Genomic DNA, 22,279 nt, shown 5'->3' on the forward strand with positions numbered 1-22,279 from the left:
AAGTTATTTATTATTAATATTATTATTATATCTAGATGTAAGATGTGTTTTAGCGCACACACACACACACACACATATACATATATATATATATATATATATATATATATATATATATATATATATATATACACATACAGTACAGTCCAAAAGTTTGGAACCACTAAGATTTTTAATGTTTTTAAAAGAAGTTTTGTCTGCTCACCAAGGCTACATTTATTTAATTAAAAATACAGTAAAAAACAGTAATATTGTGAAATATTATTACAATTTAAAATAACTGTTTTCTATTTGAATATATTTGACAAAGTAATTTATTCCTGTGATGCAAAGCTGAATTTTCAGCATCATTACTCCAGTCTTCAGTGTCACATGATCCTTCAGAAATCATTCTAATATGCTGATCTGCTGCTCAAGAAACATTTAATGTGTACAATTGTACAAAATATTTGTGTACAATATTTTTTTTCAGGATTATTTGATGAATAGAAAGTTCAAAAGAACAGTGTTTATCTGAAATCTAATCTTTTGTAACATTATAAATGTCTTTACTGCCACTTTTGATTGATTTAATGCATCCTTGCTGAATAAAAGTATTCATTTCTTTAATTTCTTTTCAAAAAAATAAAAATAAAAATTCTTACTGACCCCAAACTTTTGAACGGTAGTGTATAATGCTACAGAAGCTTTGTATTTCAGATAAATGCTGTTCTTTTGAACTTTCTATTCATCAAGGAATAAAAAAAGTACACAACTGTTTTCAACATTGAAAATAATCATAAATGTTTATTGAGCAGCAGATCAGCATATTAGAATGATTTCTGAAGTGACACTGAAGACTGGAGTAATGATGCTGAAAATTCAGCTTTGCATCACAGGAATAAATTACTTTGTGAAATATATTCAAATAGAAAACAGTTATTTTAAATTGTAATAATATTTCACAATATTACTGTTTTTTACTGTATTTTTAATTAAATAAATGTAGCCTTGGTGAGCAGACGAAACTTCTTTTAAAAACATTAAAAATCTTAGTGGTTCCAAACTTTTGGACTGTACTGTATATATATATATATAATACTGTTATATGACTAAATTTCAGAAAATAATAATAAACTGTTTTCTATAAGATACATCTCAAAGTACTTTACAAAAATAAGATAAAAGAAAAGATAAATAAAATAATATAAAAGAAATGCATTCATAAAAGTGAAGTACATTCAGATATACAACAAAAATAAAAACATGTTATCAAAACAATTCAAGAAGTAAAACGTATAGAATAAGATAGTTAGAAAATAATCTGATAAATCAAATAAAAGCTACCCTAAAAAAGTAAGTTTTAAGGGAAGATTTAAAAACACTAAGAAAGTCTGCTTGCCTAATCTCCGAGGACAGAGAGATCCATGTTTGGAACGAAGAGGAAGGCCAATCACCGACAGATCTCAAACGAGCTGGAGGAACAGTTAACAGACCAGCTTCAGAGGAGCGGACATCACTCGTCGGGATGTATGGGGTTATTGACAGATATTGAGGAGCCAAACCATACAAAGTCTTATTGGTAAGCATGAGAACTTTAAAATCAACACAAAACCTGACAGGGAGCCAGTGTAAAGACTCAAATACAGGAGTGATGTGATCCCTTGTCCTGGTCCTAGTCAGGATTCTAGTGGTACAAACTGTCATTTATTTAGGGTAGCTTTAGAAAACCCAGCCAGTGGAGCATTGCAATAATCAATGTGAGGAAATACAAAAATGTTAATTAGCTTTTCAGCCACCAGAAGGTCTGGCGATGTTTCTAAGATCAAATGTTAGATTAGCATTAAATATCATCCCCAATTTTTTTATTTTGTTTGAAAATAGAGCCATCCACATTTAAAGTTGAACCAAGAGCATAACCTCAGTCTTGTCACTGTTTAGACACAGAAAAGTTTGAGACATCCATTACTTAATCTCAGAAACACACTGAGAAAGAAAGCACAGCCACATTATCATAAGGTTTTGAATCTATGTGAATCTGGGTGTCATCTGCATATGAAAGATCTTAAAAGTTGACCAAGTGGAAAAATGCAGATGCTAAAGAGTAAAGGGCCCAAAACGGATCCCTGAGGAACGGCAGATTTAACCACACCAACCTCAGACCTGCAGCCACCCACAGCGACAAACTGCTTTCAATCTGAAAGGTAGAACTTAAACCAGTTTAGTACAGCATCAGAAACACCAAAGACAGTCTCTAAAGAGAGTGATCTACAGTGTCAAAAATATACTGAAAGACAGCCAGAGTCCGTGTGTGTTCAGTCAAGTTTATTTCCTAAATCTCGGTAGTGATTTCACATGATAGCACTCTAACATGTGCAGTATTGAGCAGACGGCGGTATTCTGAGAGCTTCTTATTAAAGAATTCAAATCCTTCTCCCAATGCCATTAAAGCTGCGTTACACACAAATTAAATCAAGGGTTTAAACGTTTGCGAACCAAAAGGGAGCGACGGAGGAATTCATTTCAAGGCCGTTTCACTTCAAACTAATTGAAAGTGTATTTCAAGAGGACTCTTAAATTATGCAACGCAGGGCCCCGCCAGACCCCAGCACAAGACCCCAAACACACGAGGAGATACGCTATGATTTGAAAGCATGTCCCTTTAATTGCAGGGTTTAATCCTGTCTTTAATAACTGAGGAAGGAATGGTTGTTTAGGAACATGTGAAGGGGAAAAGGAAGAAAAATCAAGTGACTCACGGCAATTTGCAAAGATCTGTGTGGCACAACGTCTCGCAACAGCACAAATCAGACAATCTATTCCTTCAGTCTGGTCCAAAACAGTCTCGAACTGTGTAATTGACTTCAATTGCTGTATAATATTTACAACATTAGGTTCCAGAGTGCACTGCAATTGCTTAATTGCTTAATAGCACAGCACATTTTTACAATAGATTAGTGCAGACGAATATACTGTAGAATAAAGACTTGATGTTCAGTTGCTCACCGGATTTAACTGATATTAGATAATGAGGTTCAGTCACCGAATACATTAACATTGGTTTTTTTACCCTATCTGCAATATGAAATCATGAGCTCCGTTATAAATAAAACCCTGCACTGTTAAAAATTGATCGGAGGTAATGGCGGAATCACTATCCGGTCAGTTTCAGCCAATCGATTGATCGTCAAATGAAGGAGTGGTTGCGTGAGATCAAATATATATATGAAAACCAGAACCATTAAATAAATTAAACAATCGTGCAAAACCATTCCTATATTGTCGCACCGAATTTAATGCAACAATTTATTGAAGAATGTTTTTCGCAAAATCGTTCTGCTCGTGTTTCCTGAATGAGGATCGTTGGCTTTATTTGTTCTTGCCGAGAGTTCGTTGTTTTTCCGCGTGTTCCACGATCTTCTCCTCCACATAGAGGCCTTTGCGTCTTCGTACGGCGTTCATGTATTTCAGAGCCTGACTGGTTGAGTCCGCTTTTTCTCCAAAGTGTAAATACTCCTCCTCGGTAGTGGGCACCCAGAATGGATCACTAGGGATCACCTAAAACACACAAACACACACACACAATGGTAAGGACATCTGTGCTGTGGTTGTAGATTTGCATGCAACACTTTAATGCATAAAATGAGAAACTGATTGATCAATACAGCATTTCAGTAGGGCTAAAATACATGCCAAAAAATAAAAAAATTAGATAAATAAATTAGATGATTTACTGGATCTACTGGATTACCCCAAATGGGCTTTATCATGAGTATTTAATATTTAATGAATTAATAAAAAAGAAAGAAAAAAAAGAAGAAAGAAATTTAATTTGCAAAAAAATAAAATAAATAAATAAATACTGTATTAAATGTATTTAATTCACTAGATTATCTAGAATATAAAATAATTCAACATCCATTTTTAATTTAATATTAATTCTATATTAAATGTATTTATAAAAAAATAATATCTACATTTATTCAAAATAGACAAAAAAACAATGAAAAATATTAAATTTACTTATCTAAAATAGAAATTAGCACAAAATAAATAAATAATGTGAATATATAAATGTATATATGTATATATATATATATATATATGTGTGTGTGTGTGTGTGTGTGTGTTATTAATTAATTTATTTGTTTATTTATCTATTTAGAATAATGCTAATACATACAATAATATTCACTAGATTATCCAAGATATACTTTAGCATTATTCTAAATAAATAATATAATTCTAAGCATTTCATTTTCTGTATTATCAAAAATGGCCTAAGCATAAGCACATGATTATTTAAATAAACAAACAAACAAACAAACAAACTTTCTCATTTAATTGCCAGCAAAATGAAGCATGTTGTGATACTGTTAAAGTGAATCTACTATGATTTGGGTCATCCGCCCCTAATGTCATATGTAATGTACAACCCCTAATGTAAAGTGCGTGTTACCGACTTTCAAAATTTAGAAGAACTTTAATCGGAATTTAAGATCTAATTTTTCCTCACACATAAGATACTGTTAATTTGTGAGTCAGTCAGATAATTCGAATTGGCACCACAATATTTCTATCCCTTTGTCTCCCTCACTCTCATTAGAAAAAGAAAATGAGTTGTTCCAGGGCAGAAGTAGACTACGCAATTGTCCGCTGTGAAGAGATACACATAATGGCCATTATATGAGGCACAGCGAGAGCATGCACCAGCACATACACACACAGCAATGGGAGCAGGTGCTCGGCGGATGACGCAATCCCTGCAGCAACACGCACACACTTCCACACAATATGACCTCATGCTCAGACAATAGCACGAGTGGTACAATTACTGTAAGAGTCCAGCGGGGCCCCTGCACCTGGTCCCAGAGAGGCCCCACGGCGTGGGCTCCGTTACCTCGGGACAGATGGCAACAACGGTCGGATTTACACAGTTATCGACTGCTGCCCGCAAACCGCGCCAGTCCAGCGCTTCAGGAGCATCTGCGGCCGAACATCACGGGCGGATCGGTGCGCTCGTGGAAGACGACAAGGTTACAATTAGCATTTTAACAGCACCAGCAAAGAGCTTCCTGAGTGCTGATCTTTGATTCGATATCTGCTTTCTTATTCTCATTTCTCTCTCTCTCTCTCTTGAGCTGACAGCTTGGGTTACTATCCCTCCTTTTTTTTTTTCCTCCACTAAAGAGCTTTTGTCTTGTGTGTGCACTCATTCAAGCACAACCCAACAAGTGACAGGGCACTTTTCATGTGTCTGCCATGTGCACACAAACACACACAAGCTCTGCCTTATGAAGAGCGCATCATGAAACCTCATAAATGACTGATCTGGAACGTTCTACATGAACTGAAACTCACACAGAGCGTTCTTCACACAAGCTGCATGAGAGACCCGATTTACTGTTGATTCAAATAGTTAGTATAGTTAGTTATAAGCGTGTTGCCAAGCTAAAAACAAAGTATTTCCAATTGAGGTCAGAGAAATACACAACACACAAATATTGGTAAGAATAGTCTGTTTTTTAACTCTTTCCCCACCATTAGCATCTACCTATTTTATGCACATTTTGGGATATCGCCTAAAAAAAACACTGGATGGAAACGCCAAAATGCGCATAAATTCTAAAAAATGAGTATATGCGCTCAAATGAGTTGGACTTTTTATCCGATAAGAAAACATGCACATAAACTACAATGCATAAATTGAATAAATTCCTCAATGTGCATCAAAAAAGATGTTACTTTGCAATGGGACGGCATCTGAAATGTTGTTTTGGTTGTTCTGAAATGCCCGAGCAAAGTCTGTCGTCGAAGTGGTTCACATCCCAGAACTGTCTTACACGACTGTGTTCCCAAAAAACAGCATCCGCCTCCGAAAGCAAGATAACTTTATTGCGTTTTGTCTGTATGCTCTGAGGTGCAAGAAATTTATTACATACGAAATTATTATAATGGCTTCCCCTACTGCAGCAACTACTGTTTTTCTCAGTGATATTTAGGAAGTGAAGATTTTGTTCTCTTCGGCTCACTGGATGGAAACGGTGCTTTATTCACAAATGTTTTATGCGATATTCCATAAGACTTATTATGCTTCTTTTCACAAAATGTAATGTAAGTCTCTGGTGTCCCCAGAATGCGTTTCAGCTCAAAATCCCCCACAGATCATTTATTATAGCTTGTCAAATTTGCCTCTATTTGGGTGTGAGCAAAAACATGCCGTTTGTGTGTGTCCCTTTAAATGCAAAGGAGCTGCTGCTCCCGCCCCCTTTCCAGAAGAGGGCGGAGCTTTAACAGCTCAACAACAACAAAGCTGGAGAATCTCACGCAGCCAAAATGAGGGGAAGCTTTTATTTTTCAGCTTTTTGTTCAAAATGTTGCATTTTTTTATGAAACTTACCCACATTCAAGTGTTGATTAAAAAAAAAAAAAAAAAAATGAAGCTAGAATAATTTTTTTGTTCATAAGTAGAAGCTCTATTCTTTCTTCTGATGTATTGCACGTTCAGATATTCATACAACAAAATATTCTGAGGGCCATGAAATTTTGGTGAAAATTATCAAAAATGCTGGCGGCAACGTTGGCGGGGAAATAGTTAATAATATTTACTTTTCTGTACTAAATTAATTAGATTTGATGTTACTATGTTACAAACACTTAGGGTTTAAAAAGTAGGCTTAATATGATTTTTTTTTTTTTTAAATAAATTAATACTTTTATTTAGCAAGGATGCATTAAATTGGTCAAAAGTGAGAGAAAAGACATTTATAATGTTACAATAGATTTCTATTTCAAATGAATTCTGTTTTTTTTTTTTTTTTTTTTTTAAACTTTGAAGAATCATTAAAAAATCCTGAAATAAAAACATCTCATGTTCCACAAATAAATTCAGTGACACTTTATTTTAGAGTGCCGTAGTTACATTGTAATTACTCAAATAAGTACTGAGTACTATTAATTAACTACATGTACTTACTATAGAGTTACAGTTAGGGTTTGGTTTAGGGTTAGTTACTTGTAATTATGCATAATTTACTGTTATTACTGCAACTACGGCAGTGTGTTACCATAAATTCCACTGTTTTCCACATCAGTAATAATCAGAAATGTTTCTTGAGCAGCAAATCATCATATTAGAATGATTTCTGAAGGATCATGTGACACTGAGTCATTGAATCATTGGTTCATCTGATTCGTTCAAAACGCGACTTTATTCAGAAACACTGTTTTGTTGCTCTGAGATGCAAAATGCTATGGCTTTATAGGTAACAAAAACAGACAATATTGTGTCTAAAATATAACACAATATTAACTTATTTATTGAACTGTTGTATAAAATCAATATCACATTTGCACTTGTGCTATTCGGAACAAAAACAGCACTGAAATTGCTTAACTATATCATATGATATGAATATGAGACAAAAACTCATACAGGGCCATTTTTGCCCATGCTATCTTGAATTGTGAGTTGTTGCCCTGCATCATGTTCGTCACCAATCAACTTTATGGAATATCAGATGAACTGTAGGTCAGGGTCGGGGCAAGTGCGTTAAATGAATTTAATTTTAATTTTTTTTTCTTTAACTAATTAATTATATGAATGCATTAAATTGACAGCCTTAATATGTATATGTGTGTGTATATATATATATGTATATATTAGGGCTGTCAAATGATTAATCGCGATTAATCGCATACAAAATAAAAGTTTGAGTTTGCATAATATATGTGTGAGTAATGTGTGTAAATATGTATATATCAATACACACAAATTAATGTATATATTTAAGAGAAATATCTTATTTATGTACAAAAAAATGTATTTATATATAATATAAATTATATAAAAATATAAATAAATACATATACTTATAAATATTTCTCAAATATATACATGGATGTGTTTGTATTTATATATACAAAATAATTACACACAGTACACCCACATATATTAGGCAAACTCAGACTTTTATTTTGTATGCGATTAATCGTGATTAATCGTTTGACAGCCCTATATATATATATATATATATATATATATATATATATATATATATATATAAATATAAATATATAAACCACTCAGACAGCCACTACAAAATTTTGCATAAAAATGCATAACAATCATATAAATACTCTCAAGGTTCAATTGTTCAATCGGATGTCATTGTGAGTGAGATCGAACTGGTAATTGTTACATAATAAACGACAAAGCCGGTGAATGGGAATGTAGTGAGACGGAAGGTTTTAATGAGCGAGCGTCCGTCCGCCACCGTCCACGTCAGGGTGGAGTGTGTGTTTGATAGCAGCACTAACACCGAACGACACTAACTGTGTGTCAGAATCGCACAACGCTCCAGTGTAACTCATTAGTCTGTTTCTTTGTCCATCTTACTCAATTAGATTATGTTGACCTGCATGTGTCTTGCTCATGGCCGGTGCTGATTTGTGTGTGTGTGTGTGTGTGTGTGCGTGTGTCTCATGGCAGGGGCGGGCAGACGCTTGGCAGACAGATCGAGGGCGGATTCGCAGCCCTGGCATATGTGTCTAATGGTGTCTAATGGGCTCTCGGCACAGTAGGGAACAAACACACACACACTGAATGGAAGTGCTGCTGTCAGAGCTTGACATCTGCCCACACACACAAGCATTCAGACGCATGCATGCATGCAGGCTGTCAGACGGAGTGTGTAGGTTCTCTGAGATATGGCAGCGAGCGGGTGAGTTTTCACACTAATGGTGCAGCGTCCTGCGTTTGCCGCCTTTTCAACTCTGCTGCTCTCGGAGAAAGAGAGAGACAAAGACAGGTGAGAGATCGACAACAAAAGCGATGAGGAAACACTATCCGGACCAACTTTATAAGACTCCTGTCAGTTATAATTCCATCTCACCCTACTTCATTTCCTGATGTATCAGTCACCCTGAAACAGATCCATTTAATGCCTTTAGCAGGCGGACAGATGTGCAACCGCAAAACCACATATCAATAACCGTCTCGAAAGCAACGTTTCCTCAGTACAAATAACATCCACTGAGTAGTCACATGTTCATAGGTGACAAAATGCTACTTAGAGGGTGAATTCGGCTGACAATTATTATTTAGTCACCCTCGTGTCGTTTCAAACCTGTATGATGTTCTGAGGAGCACAAAATGAGATGTTTAGAAGAATGTACAGGATGTTATTGCAAATACAATGAAAGTGAATGGGGACCAGGGCTGTCAAGCTCTCTCTCTCTATATATATCACTGAAAATCTTTCTCTCTGTATACATTTATATATGGTGTGTCAAGACGCCAGTCAACCCAGGTCTGACATTAATGATGACGGGTCAAGTGATGTGAGAACCAATCACTTCTGGTGTGATAAATGTAAAAACTGGCACGCCTTGACGAATCTGAGTGTATATGATGCATCATATCTGAACACATTTCAGCTAACACTGAATTTCAGTCTGTTCCTCACATAAAGATATTTATTGTATTACTTCAGATTATATTTAGAAATATATAAATATGGATTGGAAAAAACAATATTGTACAATCCTTTGGGGTTGGTAATATTTGTATTGAATTAAAAAAAAAATTATATTGTGAATATTTTTTAAATAACTGTTTTCTATGTGATTATATTGTAAACTATAATTTGTGGCACATGATCCTTCAGAAATCATTCTAATATGCTGATTTGCTGCTCAAGAAACATTTATTATTATAACTGTTGTGCTGCTTCATGTTTACATGGAAATGGTGATAATATTTTTAGGATACTTTAATGAACAGAAAGTTAAAAGCATTATGTTAACAGCATTTATTTGAAAATTTGAATTTTTTTTTTTTAACAATGCAAGTCTTTAATGCTACTTTTGATTAATTTAATATTTGCTGAATAAAAGTATTATTTATCTAACCTAACCTAAACTTTTGTACAGTAGTGTACATAGATATAAATACACTGCCCTCCAAAAGTTTGGAAACGCCCTAGAAAAGTTGGGTTTTGGACAATATTGGCATGAATCCTTTTTAATTTGTGATAATTTTGCACTGATAAGGGACAACACAAACTATTTTTGTTTTATTACATAAACAGTTTATACATAGAAAAAACTAAAATTTAGGGCTGTCAAACGTTTAATCACGATTAATCGCATACAAAATAAAACTTTGAGTTTGCCTAATAAATGTGGGAGTACTGTGTGTAATTATTATGTATATATAAATACAAATACATCCATGTATATATTTGAGAAATATTTATAAGTATATGTATTTATTTATATTTTTATATAATTTATATTATATGTACATAAATAACATATTTCTCTTAAATATATACATTAATTTGTGTGTATTTATATATACATATTAATTACACACATTACTCAAACATATATTATACAAACCCAAACTTTATTTTGTATGCGATTAATCACGATTAACCGTTTGACAGCCCTACTAAAATTTTCGATTCATCAAAATATCCACCATTAGCAGCTTTCTGACCTAAACTGGGTTCTGATTGGTTCATTGTATTCTAAACTTAATTGTCAATCAATTGTTGAAGCTATTAAGGTGTGCTGACCCAAAAATCTTTTACAAACCAGTAAGCAGGCATCACAGCTGGCAAAGGGGCATGTCTGACTTTGACATGTATATATTGCCATTATTATGTAATCAAAATGAAAATTATTATTGCTGGTCTTCAATGAAAATATCAAGTTACTGTAATGTATTTGCACCAAAAAATGATAAGGATTTATTCTGATATCGTCCAAAACCACACTTTGCCAGGGGTGTTTCCAAACTTTTGGAGGGCAGTGTATATAAAAATAATTGTATCCTGTTACTTTTTGTCACTGTTCACTTTCTTTGTAATTTTATTTTTACTTTTATTCTTCAATTTTTAAAAAGCTGACCCATGTGCTTGTTGTCAAATGAAAAAAGCAGTGAACATTCTGCTGAAGATCATCTTTTGTGTTTCACAGAAGAAAACCAGTCATATGGGACATGAAACAGCATGAGGGTGAGTAAATGATGACAGATTTTACATTTTTGGGCAAACTATTCCTATAAACTCTTTAGGCCTCTCAAAACAACACAGATTTGTAGAAGTCCTGCAGTCAAAACAAGCACCTCAAGACTTATAAAAGGTCCACAGAAAGGAAAACAACAGCAGTTCGACTGTAGGAGACACACACACACACACACACACACACACACACACACACACACACACACACACACACACACACACACACAGGAGGACAAAATGGGTTGCAGTGTTTTGCTTTGCAGTGCCTTAGTCTTTTCTCTTCACACAAAGGCCACATTTAGAAGAATTGAAAATGCAGCAGGCCCCAAAATCTAGAAAGGCAAGGTTTGAATTAAACATGGAATTGAATTACCCTCCTCCAGCAAGGCAAACACAGTCTGCGAGTACCAAGACTGGCGGACAGTTTGAGTCGTGTGTGTGTGTGTGATACACTGTACTCAAACACAATAAGTACAAAATCCTCATGTGAAGGAGACCATTAACTGTTCTTCTCCTAGTAGAGGTACAGAACATTACTCATGGCTTATTTCTCGAAAAATCAAAGGGTAAAATGTCTCTGTCAGAAAAAAGGGCAAGTTAATTCAACACTTACAGCAATAAGCATTGAGTACCAAATCAAAATGGAATAAAAGCATTAACTTAGTTTTTGGCCACAAAATTATTATTACAAGTACCAAAAATAGTAAAATAAATAAAAATAAAAACAAATAAATAATTAATAAATGCTAAATAAATAAATGCATTAATTATGCATTAGCCTCCTTGTTAACCAAATTATTATTTATTACAAGTACCAAATAAATAAATTAATAAATAAATAAAATAAATGTTAAATGTAAAATTACAAATAATAAATCAATAATAAAATAAAATAAATGCATTAACCTATTGTTTCCTCACAGTTCCTTTAATTATGCATTAACCTGCTTGATAACTGAATTATTATAATTTATTGCAAGTATCAAAAATAAATAAATAAATAAATAAATAAATAAATAAATGCATTAAAGGGGTCAAATAAAATTTTCCTTGTTTTTTTGACATATAAAATGTCTTTGAATCATTATTACATCCTGCAAGTTCCGTGATCAACAGATCTGCTCAATGCTCATCACTGCAACCTTCCATGTGATGGAATAGATCTAAATATAATGCAATAATCAACACTTTTCATGATATGTTAATCTCGACAGCTGTAACAGTAAAAATGTGGTAAAAGCATTCGAAAAGGATTCCACATGTAATACATATTTCAATTGCAAAAATGTCAGCCAATTACAGCAGTGGGCGTTTACACTGAAGTCTCACAGCAGACACGCCCCTTAAAACAGAGCGTTCAAATCAGAGGGCTAAAATCTGGGTAGAAAATAGCAATTTATTTCTAAATTATGACAATTATTAGATGTAAAAAAATTATATTAACATTATAAGTGCACCTCAGGAAACATTATAAAATAATAAAAAAAAAAATCCATTTCATGACTCCTTTAATTATGCATTAACCTGCTTGATAACTGAATTATTATTTTTTTTTTTTACAAGTACCAAATAAATAAATAAATGAAGAAATAAATAAATAAAAATGAAGAAATAATAAAAGAAATAAGAAGTCTAAATTATTTTATTATGCAAGAAGAAAGAGATTGTGAAGTGATCCAATATGAAACTATCTAGGAATGTACCGATATGGAGATTTTGGCCGATAACCAATAATTCTTTATATTTGAAAGCCGATAACCAATATATTGGCCAATAAATCTAAATCCAAATTTTTATAAAATTTTGCGAGACTGATTACAGAACAAAAGTTTCCCCATTTAAAGGGGTCATGAATTGAGAAATCAACTTTTCCTTGAGCTTTTGATATATATGAGGTCATCGTACTATAAGAATATCAGAACTGAAAATGTCCTTGTTAGTCCAATAAAAGCATTTATAGACACCAGAATAACATATCGGCCAAATTTTCTTATTGTGCCATGAAAATGAACATTTATCGGCCAATGCCGATATGGTGACCGATATATCGTGCATCCCTAAAGCTATTAGTTTCCTAAACAATTAAGCAGCTTAGCAATCAAAAACAGAATTATCTGACCACAGAAACACCACAAAAGACCAATCAGCATCAAGAATTCCAGACATGCATAATTAAAGGTGCAATATGTAATATTTTCTGTCCACTAGAGGCGTAGCTTGATGACGCCAAGTTTGAGCGAGGAATCTTGGGACATGTGGTCATCACCTCAACGGACGGTGGAATAGAATAGTGATAGGACTCGGGAACAAATCATGTTCATGGATGTGATTAGTAATGTTACTGTAATATGAAGCAGAGCAGGACCGAGTGTTGTGGAGCTGAACGAGGAGCTGGAGCGATTGCTCAACACTTCACGAGCAGCGGGACTTTTATTATGTCACAGTCGCCGGCGCCGCTTCCGCTTTTCCGGTCATGAGTATGAGGTAACGCAGCTCTGTTTATCACATTAGATACATTTGAGTGTGTTGAAAATGATGTTATAACGTTACACTGTGCGTTCGCTCGGCGGCTGCTGTGAGACACTGTTACACACTGCAGTAAGATAGATCCATTTTACAATATCATATTAAATGCTGGATGGCTTGTGTTGATAAATGGCATGCAATTAATTTTTAAAACGTATTGTATGATGGAGAAAATGCTGCATTACTGTTACTAAAAATAAAGCTGCATCTGATTATGCTATGTTAGCTTCTTCACAAAATAGTGTTTTTCTCTGAGGCATAATAAAGCATGGTACTCGCAAAAAAATCAAGAAAATTCGATTTAAACAATAAGACTAAACGTGTTGAGCTGTATAACAACAATTAGTTTTCTATATATAAATATATCAAAACAGTTGTTCCCTTGTCTATTAAAACATGTAAATATTAAAGCGTCTTTGGTGTTTCCATGGTTTCTACAAAATAAAACCGGAAACCGAGGGAAACGCGGGTATGACGCAATTGACAGGCGACTCCTCACACGTCCCGGAGCCTTGATTAAAATTGCAATTTTCTCACAATTTACAAATAGTTGCAAACATTTGGGATATTGTAAGTACTCAAGTGAACAAAATATATAACACTGGCCTAGTGGTTTTTGGATATTTTACTGCAAAAATCTTACATATTGCACCTTTAACAGTATTACAAAATAAAGATTGACAAAATTCGGACTACATCTCAACCTAAGTTCATCAACTGTCAGCTGATTGACTGGATTTAAGCCACACTTTAGTGAAGGGTGAGTTTAGTGAATGAGGTTGTAAGTGCAAACTTCAAGAGCTTTAATTTTAATCACCATCATTTCAACTAAGTCATTTAAATACTGTGGTATACCAGCACACTCGGTTACACTGGATTGTGGGTGGTTTGTGAATGAGATGAAGGTTTTTTCATTGAGACACAACATGAAAAAGTGGCGCAACTCTTTTGTGAAGTAGCAGACGACCTTATATGCCCTTTGTGTGTGTATGTGTGTATCATGTCCGGCTTAACGCGACCCATCATCCAGGCTGACAGTAGCGCCATATGGCCGCGGAGCTCGGTCCGCTCACCCAGCCCTGGCGTGGATAGAGCACGTTCAGCTAGCCGTCGGGTTAAAGACAGCACACGTGGCGTCTACAGCCTTTGATCCTCTTTCACGCCGATCCCCCACCAAACACACACACACACACTACATCAGAAAAGCTCTACTAACTCACAATGAACTCCCACATGAGGAACAAGCTGCTAAAAATACACAATAACACCATCACACAACCGAACGCCTCCACTCCATTGACTTAAAAGATCAGTGAAGACTTACAGTATTAAGAATAACACTTGAGTCAGTGATCCAACTTATTTTACAGTATTAGCAATTTTACAGCCTTGAGGACGAACTCGTGGTGAAATCTCACAATTTAACATAAAACCACACATCCATCCCTCTATCTGTTTGTCTGTCCATCCGTCCAAACCGAGTCATCGTCAATTGAACTCTTAATGCCGCTCAACCCTAATGCTTGAGTATCACTGTAAGTGGTCATGAGATGTTACTTCGGCAGTACACAGTGTACGTGTCTCTACCTCATGTCTGTAACACACCGAACACACATGCGACTGCTCCACACTCTCAAGGTAAACACACTTTCGCCTGATCAGCAATACTGGCATCTGACAGCAGATCAATATGACTGGATCTAATAGATTGGCCTGCCTGAACAATATTCCAGCCATGCATAATCACATATTATCAGGCGTCTGTATAGACTTGTCTGTATATTCTGGCACTGGGTTCAGTATCTTTGCGCTGTATGTCCTGTCCGGTCCAGTAAACTAACACTGTGTTCAGAGGGACGTATTGACTGGCGGTGAGATAACTGAACACACACGTGTACCTAGTCAAAGAGCAAAGGAGAAACATCTCATTCATTCCGCAGTTTCTCATTCATGCGCTGACTGGGCTCAGCAAGTTTTTTCTTTTTAGAAAGAAATACTTTTTATGTTTAATTTTACAAACGTTTCTATTTCAAATACATGCTGTTCTTTTGAACTTTCTATTCATCAAAGAATGATTTCTGAAGGATCATGTGACACTGAAGACTGGAGTAATGATGCTGAAAATTCAGCTTTGATCACAGGAATCAATTATTATTAGAACACAGTTATTTTAATTGGCAATATTTCACAATGATAATTTATTCATTAATCATTAATTCATTAATTAATTCACTCACACAAACACTCAATCATACATCAGTCACTAATACATTCTTTAACTCACTTGTTCATCTATTAATTGTTTCCTTCATTTACTTAATTGTTCAAATCAACCATTTTTTCATTCACTTGGTTATTCATTTATTCTTCCATTGCTGAAGTTATTTGTCTTCATCCACTCACATTCAGAATGAATGAGAGTCATTCTTCAATTGCTGCAATTTGCTTACTCATTTGTTTGTTCGTTCAACATTCATTAAAGAATGGATTGATTGATTGATTGATACTTATTCTTTATTTCGTTCACTTGATTATTCATTAAAAATTCACGTTCGTTCATTGAATCATTCACTTGTTTGTTCATTCATTCCTTCATTCAATTATTCAAGAAGTCAAGCGATATTGGATTGTTGGGAAAAGATACCATTTATGATTGACCTGTTTTTAAAATATATACACACACACTTAGTGGGACAGGGCAGTCCAAATTCATTCATTCACACAGTCATACATTCATTTGCAGTCATTCATTCTCACAGTCATTCATTCATTCATTCTCAGTCACTCATTCATTCGTTCATTCATTCATTCTCAGTTATTCAATCATTCATTCATTCATTCATTCATTCATTCATTCATTCTCACAGTCACTCATTCATTCATTCATTCATTCATTTATTCATTCTCACAGTCATTAATTCATTCATTCTCATTCATCCATTCATTCATTCTCACAGTCACTCACTCATTCATTCATTTATTCATTCTCACAGTCATTAATTAATTAATTCACTCTCATTCATTCATTCATTCACAGTAATTCATTCATTCATTCATTCATTATTCATTCATTCATTCACTCACAGTAATTCATTCATTCTCACATTCATTCTGTCATTCAATCAGTCATTCACTCATTCATTCATTCATTAATTCTCACAGTCATTAATTCATTCATTCTCATTCATTCATTCATTCTCAGTCACTCATTCATTCATTAATTCTCATTCATTCACAGTCATACATTCATTTGCAGTCATTCATTCATTCATTCATTCATTCATTCACAGTAATTCATTCATTCATTCTCACAGTCACTCATTCATTCATTCATTCATTCATTCTCAGTCATTCATTCATTCTCACATTCATTCTCAGTCATTCATTCATTCATTCTCAGTCATTCATTCATTCATTCTCACAGTCATTAATTCAATTAGTCATTCATTCAAACAAACAAACAAAACAAACAAACAAACAAACAAAGTCATTCATTCACACACATATTCATTCATTCAATCAATCACAGTCATTCATTCATTCATTCACTCTCAGTCATTCATTCATTCATTCATTCTCAGTCACTCATTCATTCATTCATTCATTCATTCTCAGTCATTCATTCATTCTCAGTCATTCAATCACAGTCATTCATTCATTCATTCTCAGTCACTCATTCATTCATTCATTCTCACAGTCATTAATTCAATTAGTCATTCATTCAAACAAACAAAACAAACAAAGTCATTCATTCACACATATTCATTCATTCAATCAATCACAGTCATTCATTCATTCATTCATTCATTCTCAGTCATTCATTCATTCATTCATTCTCAGTCATTCATTCACTCACTCATTCACTCACTCAGTCATTCACTCACTCACTCACTCACAGTCATTCATTCATTCATTCATTCATTCACTCACTCACTCACTCACTCACTCACTCACTCACTCACTCACTCACTCACTCACTCACTCAGTCATTCATTCATTCATTCACACACACAGTCATTCATTCATATATTCATTAATTAATTAATTAATTCATTCAATCAATCAGAGTCATTCATTAATTTACACAGTCATTCATTCATTCACCTCCCAGTGGCTGAAGACTAGTTGTGGGCTGGCCAGGCCGCTGGTCCTCTTCCTGATCTCGTCAGCGAATCCGAAGCTCTCGGCAACAGGAAGTACAGCTTTAATGATGAACATGTCCGTCCCTTCCTTCATTTCCTCTTGTAGGACTCGTCCTTCCCGCTTGGACAATACAGCATACACACGACCTATAACAGAGACAATATTAACAAACATCGCCTGAACAAAACCACAAATACTTTTGTCATTTTATAATTTTTTATTTTTAAATAATTCTATTTAGTCTTTTCATAATTTTTTTTTTTTAATTTGTTTTTGTTTTAGCAATTTTAGTACCTCAACTTACACTTAAGTTAACAAAGGCAACATTTCTAATTTTCGTTTAAGTTTTTTAGGTTTTATTTTTCATCTAATACTTTTTTTTTCATTTCAATCACTGAAACACAATTCCTAGAAGTTTTAGTTATTGACATATTATTGGTATCACTGGTACAGAACAAAACAAATATAATGCATATTATCTAAAATCATTCACAAATACACTTTTAGAAAGCACAGACATTATTACACAAGGATTCAGATATGACCTGGAAACACACATGCACACAAAATCCATCATCAGAAACTCACACACAATCAGATGTTTGTTAAAAATTCATCTGCGGCGGACATCCTTCTCCTTTAACTAACGCAAACAGCAGCTGATACACACACACACACACACACACACACACACACACACACACACACACACACACACACACACACAGACAGGAGAATACATGGAAGTGACGGGGGAAGTGTATCTAACAGTTTGGCCCCAGAGACCATCGACCTGTTAACACTGTAGATGAGGATGAAGCTCTGGCAATAATACTCGATGACAGACATCTATAGAAGGTCACGACCTCTGTACATCTGGGCTATGAACGCTCACCTCTATGTTACTACATTGTATAAAACTGTTATTGACTCTACAGTTAAAGGGGAGATATAGTGGAAAACAGGATTTTCCTTGCTTTTAAAAGAGACTGATGGACTATGAAGACAATCACAACATTCACAACGCAAAGCTCCCTCTGCAGCCCAATGGGACTATCTAGTGAAACTAAGCAGAAAAAAATGACTCAATCAGAAATCTATGAGCACATTAACATATGGCCATCTACACTGACCCATCAACACCTACTCAGTATTCAACTTGGTGTGACGGTGAACTTTACCAGTATGTGGAGGTCATTTATATATATAGAAGTCCTAAAGGAAGAGTAGCATACAGAGCCTGTTTAATTGTAATGACAGTGATTTTGTTGATGGAGGTCACAGATCGGCTACATTAATGGTTATTGTGACCATTCCTATTGCTGGATGGCATAATGTTATTGGTGGACAGCACAAATGACCATAGATTTTGGGATGTAGGGTTGCATTGTCAGACTTGGCAATGAAACTTGACTGTAAAAATTAAAGTTATAGGCCCTGTTTCCACCTGGTATTAAGATGTGTTTTGGTCGATCGGATCACAAGTAGAAGAGGGAGACACATTTTCATTTTACCTGGTGTTTTAATCCATCTCTTTTATCCACTTTCAACCACTTCTGTCCTGATTTCTTCGAGGGGTGGGTAAATGAATGTTTTTTTCAAATCTTTTGATCTAATGGATGAAATAAGCTCACGCAATTTACATATGAACATGACCGGAGATGACGGAAGAGCAACATACAGCCGCGAGACCGGCCGAACACTGGGAGCGTGTTAGAAATCAGGAATGGTGAGAGAACATTGTGCTTGGTACATTTTTCATCTTCAAACCAAACTTGAGTCTTCAGCTGACAAAGTTTAAATCCCATCTGGCTAGAGCTCTTCCCATAATGTTTACACATTAGGTCAGTAGACAGAGAGTAGATGGTCTTTTGTGGCTGTTTGAACACATTCGACCACATGAGCGTTTTCACTACGAAAGCAATGCGGACGAATGTGTTTTCGACTACCTCTGGAAGTGATCGAAAGTGGACAAGCTCAAAACGTTTTGAACTTCATTTACACCTGTATTCGGTGTTGTCCACTTGTGATCCGATCGACCAAAACGCATCTTAATTCCAGCTGTAAACAGGGCCTTATTGTAAATACAACATTATGAGAACCTTTTACAAGAAAATACTATTTCAGCCTATTTTTACTTCAAAATTTCATGTTTAATTCAATGTGTTGCTTCCCATTTCTTTTTAATTATTTGTGAAATTTACTAGCAATTTCTAAACGAAAATAGTTTGTACATCAAATTCCTTTCAGTGTATGTATTCATGATTTACATTCACATATTCCAATTTTTATATATTTAGACTTAATTCTAAATATATATTTGTTTGCTGATTTAAATATATATTCAGAATTATAACTACATAAGATTTATAAATAAATATTCAGATTTATATATATATATATATATATATATATATATATATATTCTAAGATTTGCATCTATACATGCATGATTTACTTATGTTTAGAATTATAATTTTATATTCGGGACATACATATATACATATAGGTCCTCATTCATTAAACACAAGCAAAACTCTTTTTTTGTGTGAATCATTCGTAAAGCTGCTCCCATTATAACCCATCATTTTATTATTTTCATATTTTAATGATAATACTTTTAATAGCTTTTGTTTTCATTCACATTTTAATCATGAACTTACAGGACAAGCATACAGGCTAGATTATGCATTTATGCTGTCATCAAAAAGATCTTAATTTCTCTTCTGAAGACGAACGAAGGTCTTACGGGTGTGGAACGGCATGAGGGTGAGTAATAAATGACAGAATTTTCATTTTGGGGTGAACTAACCCTTTAAATCTCTTTTTTTTGCTCATTTGCTCATCATAGTTATTAAGATTGATGTGGTTTGGAAAAGGTAAGATGTGATGGGAAAAAAATATGATCAGAAAATCAACTGCACGCACTGTACGTGTAAGACGTTTATCTTATAGAAACATCTGTAATACATACACCTGGATATCAACAGAGTGACCTAGATATCTGGATATGGGAAACATCCTGCCAGTGAAAAAATGAAGTTTATGTATTTTATATTCAGAACCATTATCTCCTCTAATACACTCCAGCTGTGTTCCCAAATACTTCTGCTCTCATCGCAGTTATGGAAACGAAATGTCTGCGCTTCATTTACAGATTTCGGACTTTTTTCCTGAGCGAACAAAAACGATCGGGAAGGTAATTTGCACCATTTGTTAAAATATTTACGTATTTTCTCCCCTTTGGCCCTGGCCGACTGATTTTCTCAGAGGTTTTGGTTCTCATGGGGCAGGATTCCCTTACCTCTTCAACTGGTTCATTTCACACAGGCATGTTGGTCAGACAATTTAGCTTTTGTTCTGGAACCTGGTGCTATGATGACATCACACCGGTACATGGCTGTTTCACATCAGCTTTCAATCAAGGACCTGGGAGAACTATTTCCTCTTTGCACGGTATATGGCCCTTTTTCTCCATGTCTGAGACTCTGGATATATTTAAGATGCAGCTTGATTGGCATGTGCTTTACTGTTTAAAAATGTTTAAAGCATCATTTCAGCCAAAAATTCTGTCATGATTTACTCACCCTCTTGTCGTTCCAAACCAGTATGACTTACTTTCTTCTATGGAACACAAAAAGTGGATTTTTGACAAATATCTTGGCCAAAGTCTTAAATTTAATCAAAGCAAATGATGATTAGGACCATCAAACTTTAAGAAAAGATGCAGAAACACCATAACAGTCTCATATGATTCATTCGTTCCAAGTAATATGATAGTTTCGTTATTCACTGGTCTGGGTTTCCACCAGTAAATAATGACTAATTTCCATTTTTTGGGTGAACTATCCCATTAAGTGGCCCTTTTCAGTTTTGGTTTTTCTAAACCCCATGAAATATTTTGGTTTTCTTTGCTCTGTTGGAGTACTTTCTATTCAAACAGGAAAATGGGACAGGACATATAGTGACATATCGATGACCCTGCTTTAAATAAGTGAATCTTCAGTTTATATCACAGCCGTGAATCATGATAATGATGGACGTTACACTGTTGCATACCAAGGTTATGTTTTGTGTGCCAGGTTGAGACATCATTACTAGTCTGTGTAAGAGAAATACATTTTAAAGAGTATACAAGCAAAGAAATGATCTCAAAGCTGCACTGCACTGCACAAACAAATAATCGTAATGAGTATTTTTGTCTTGTTTTCCAGTTAAAATATTTAAAAATCTTTAAAACAAGAAATTTACTTAAGCAAGGCTAATTTTCACTGATTGTATCTTGAAATGAGATGTATTTGTAGTACTGTATTGGCAGATTTTTTTCCACTTGTTTTTAAAATAAGTAAAAAAAATAAATAAAAAAAAAAAGGATAGATTTGTTTTCAATAACTGAAAATAAAAGCTGAAATAAAATAAAATACAAACATTAGTTAAATGTATGTGTATGTAGAATTCAGAAACCCTTGTTATTAGCGACACCGGTGGCCACTAAGTGAACTGCAGCCAGCAACTTATTGCTCAATCTCGCACTCGTGCACACGAAACATACAAGAGACTGAAAGTGATTCAATGCCCTGATATAATCGCACCAATTT

At 34.5% G+C, this 22,279-nt stretch overlaps 1 protein-coding gene across 4 annotated transcripts in view; it reads right to left on the reverse strand.

The window, feature by feature from the left end:
- Window positions 1–2,289: 2,289 nt before the first annotated feature.
- The window catches only part of efl1 (elongation factor like GTPase 1), a 158,344-nt gene continuing 138,354 nt past the window's right edge, over window positions 2,290–22,279 (reverse strand). For all 4 annotated transcript variants that reach the window (XM_048183670.1, XM_048183674.1, XM_048183673.1 and 1 more), the window contains exons 19-20: window positions 17,643–17,827; window positions 2,290–3,537 (exon numbers count right to left, since the gene is read on the reverse strand). In XM_048183670.1, coding sequence (XP_048039627.1) covers window positions 3,349–3,537; window positions 17,643–17,827 — 374 coding nt within the window. In that variant the 3' untranslated portion in view covers window positions 2,290–3,348. The remainder of the gene's footprint in view (window positions 3,538–17,642; window positions 17,828–22,279) is intronic.

The sequence above is a fragment of the Megalobrama amblycephala genome, linkage group LG3, assembly GCF_018812025.1.
Source record: "Megalobrama amblycephala isolate DHTTF-2021 linkage group LG3, ASM1881202v1, whole genome shotgun sequence".
NCBI classification, from domain to species: Eukaryota; Metazoa; Chordata; class Actinopteri; order Cypriniformes; family Xenocyprididae; genus Megalobrama; species Megalobrama amblycephala.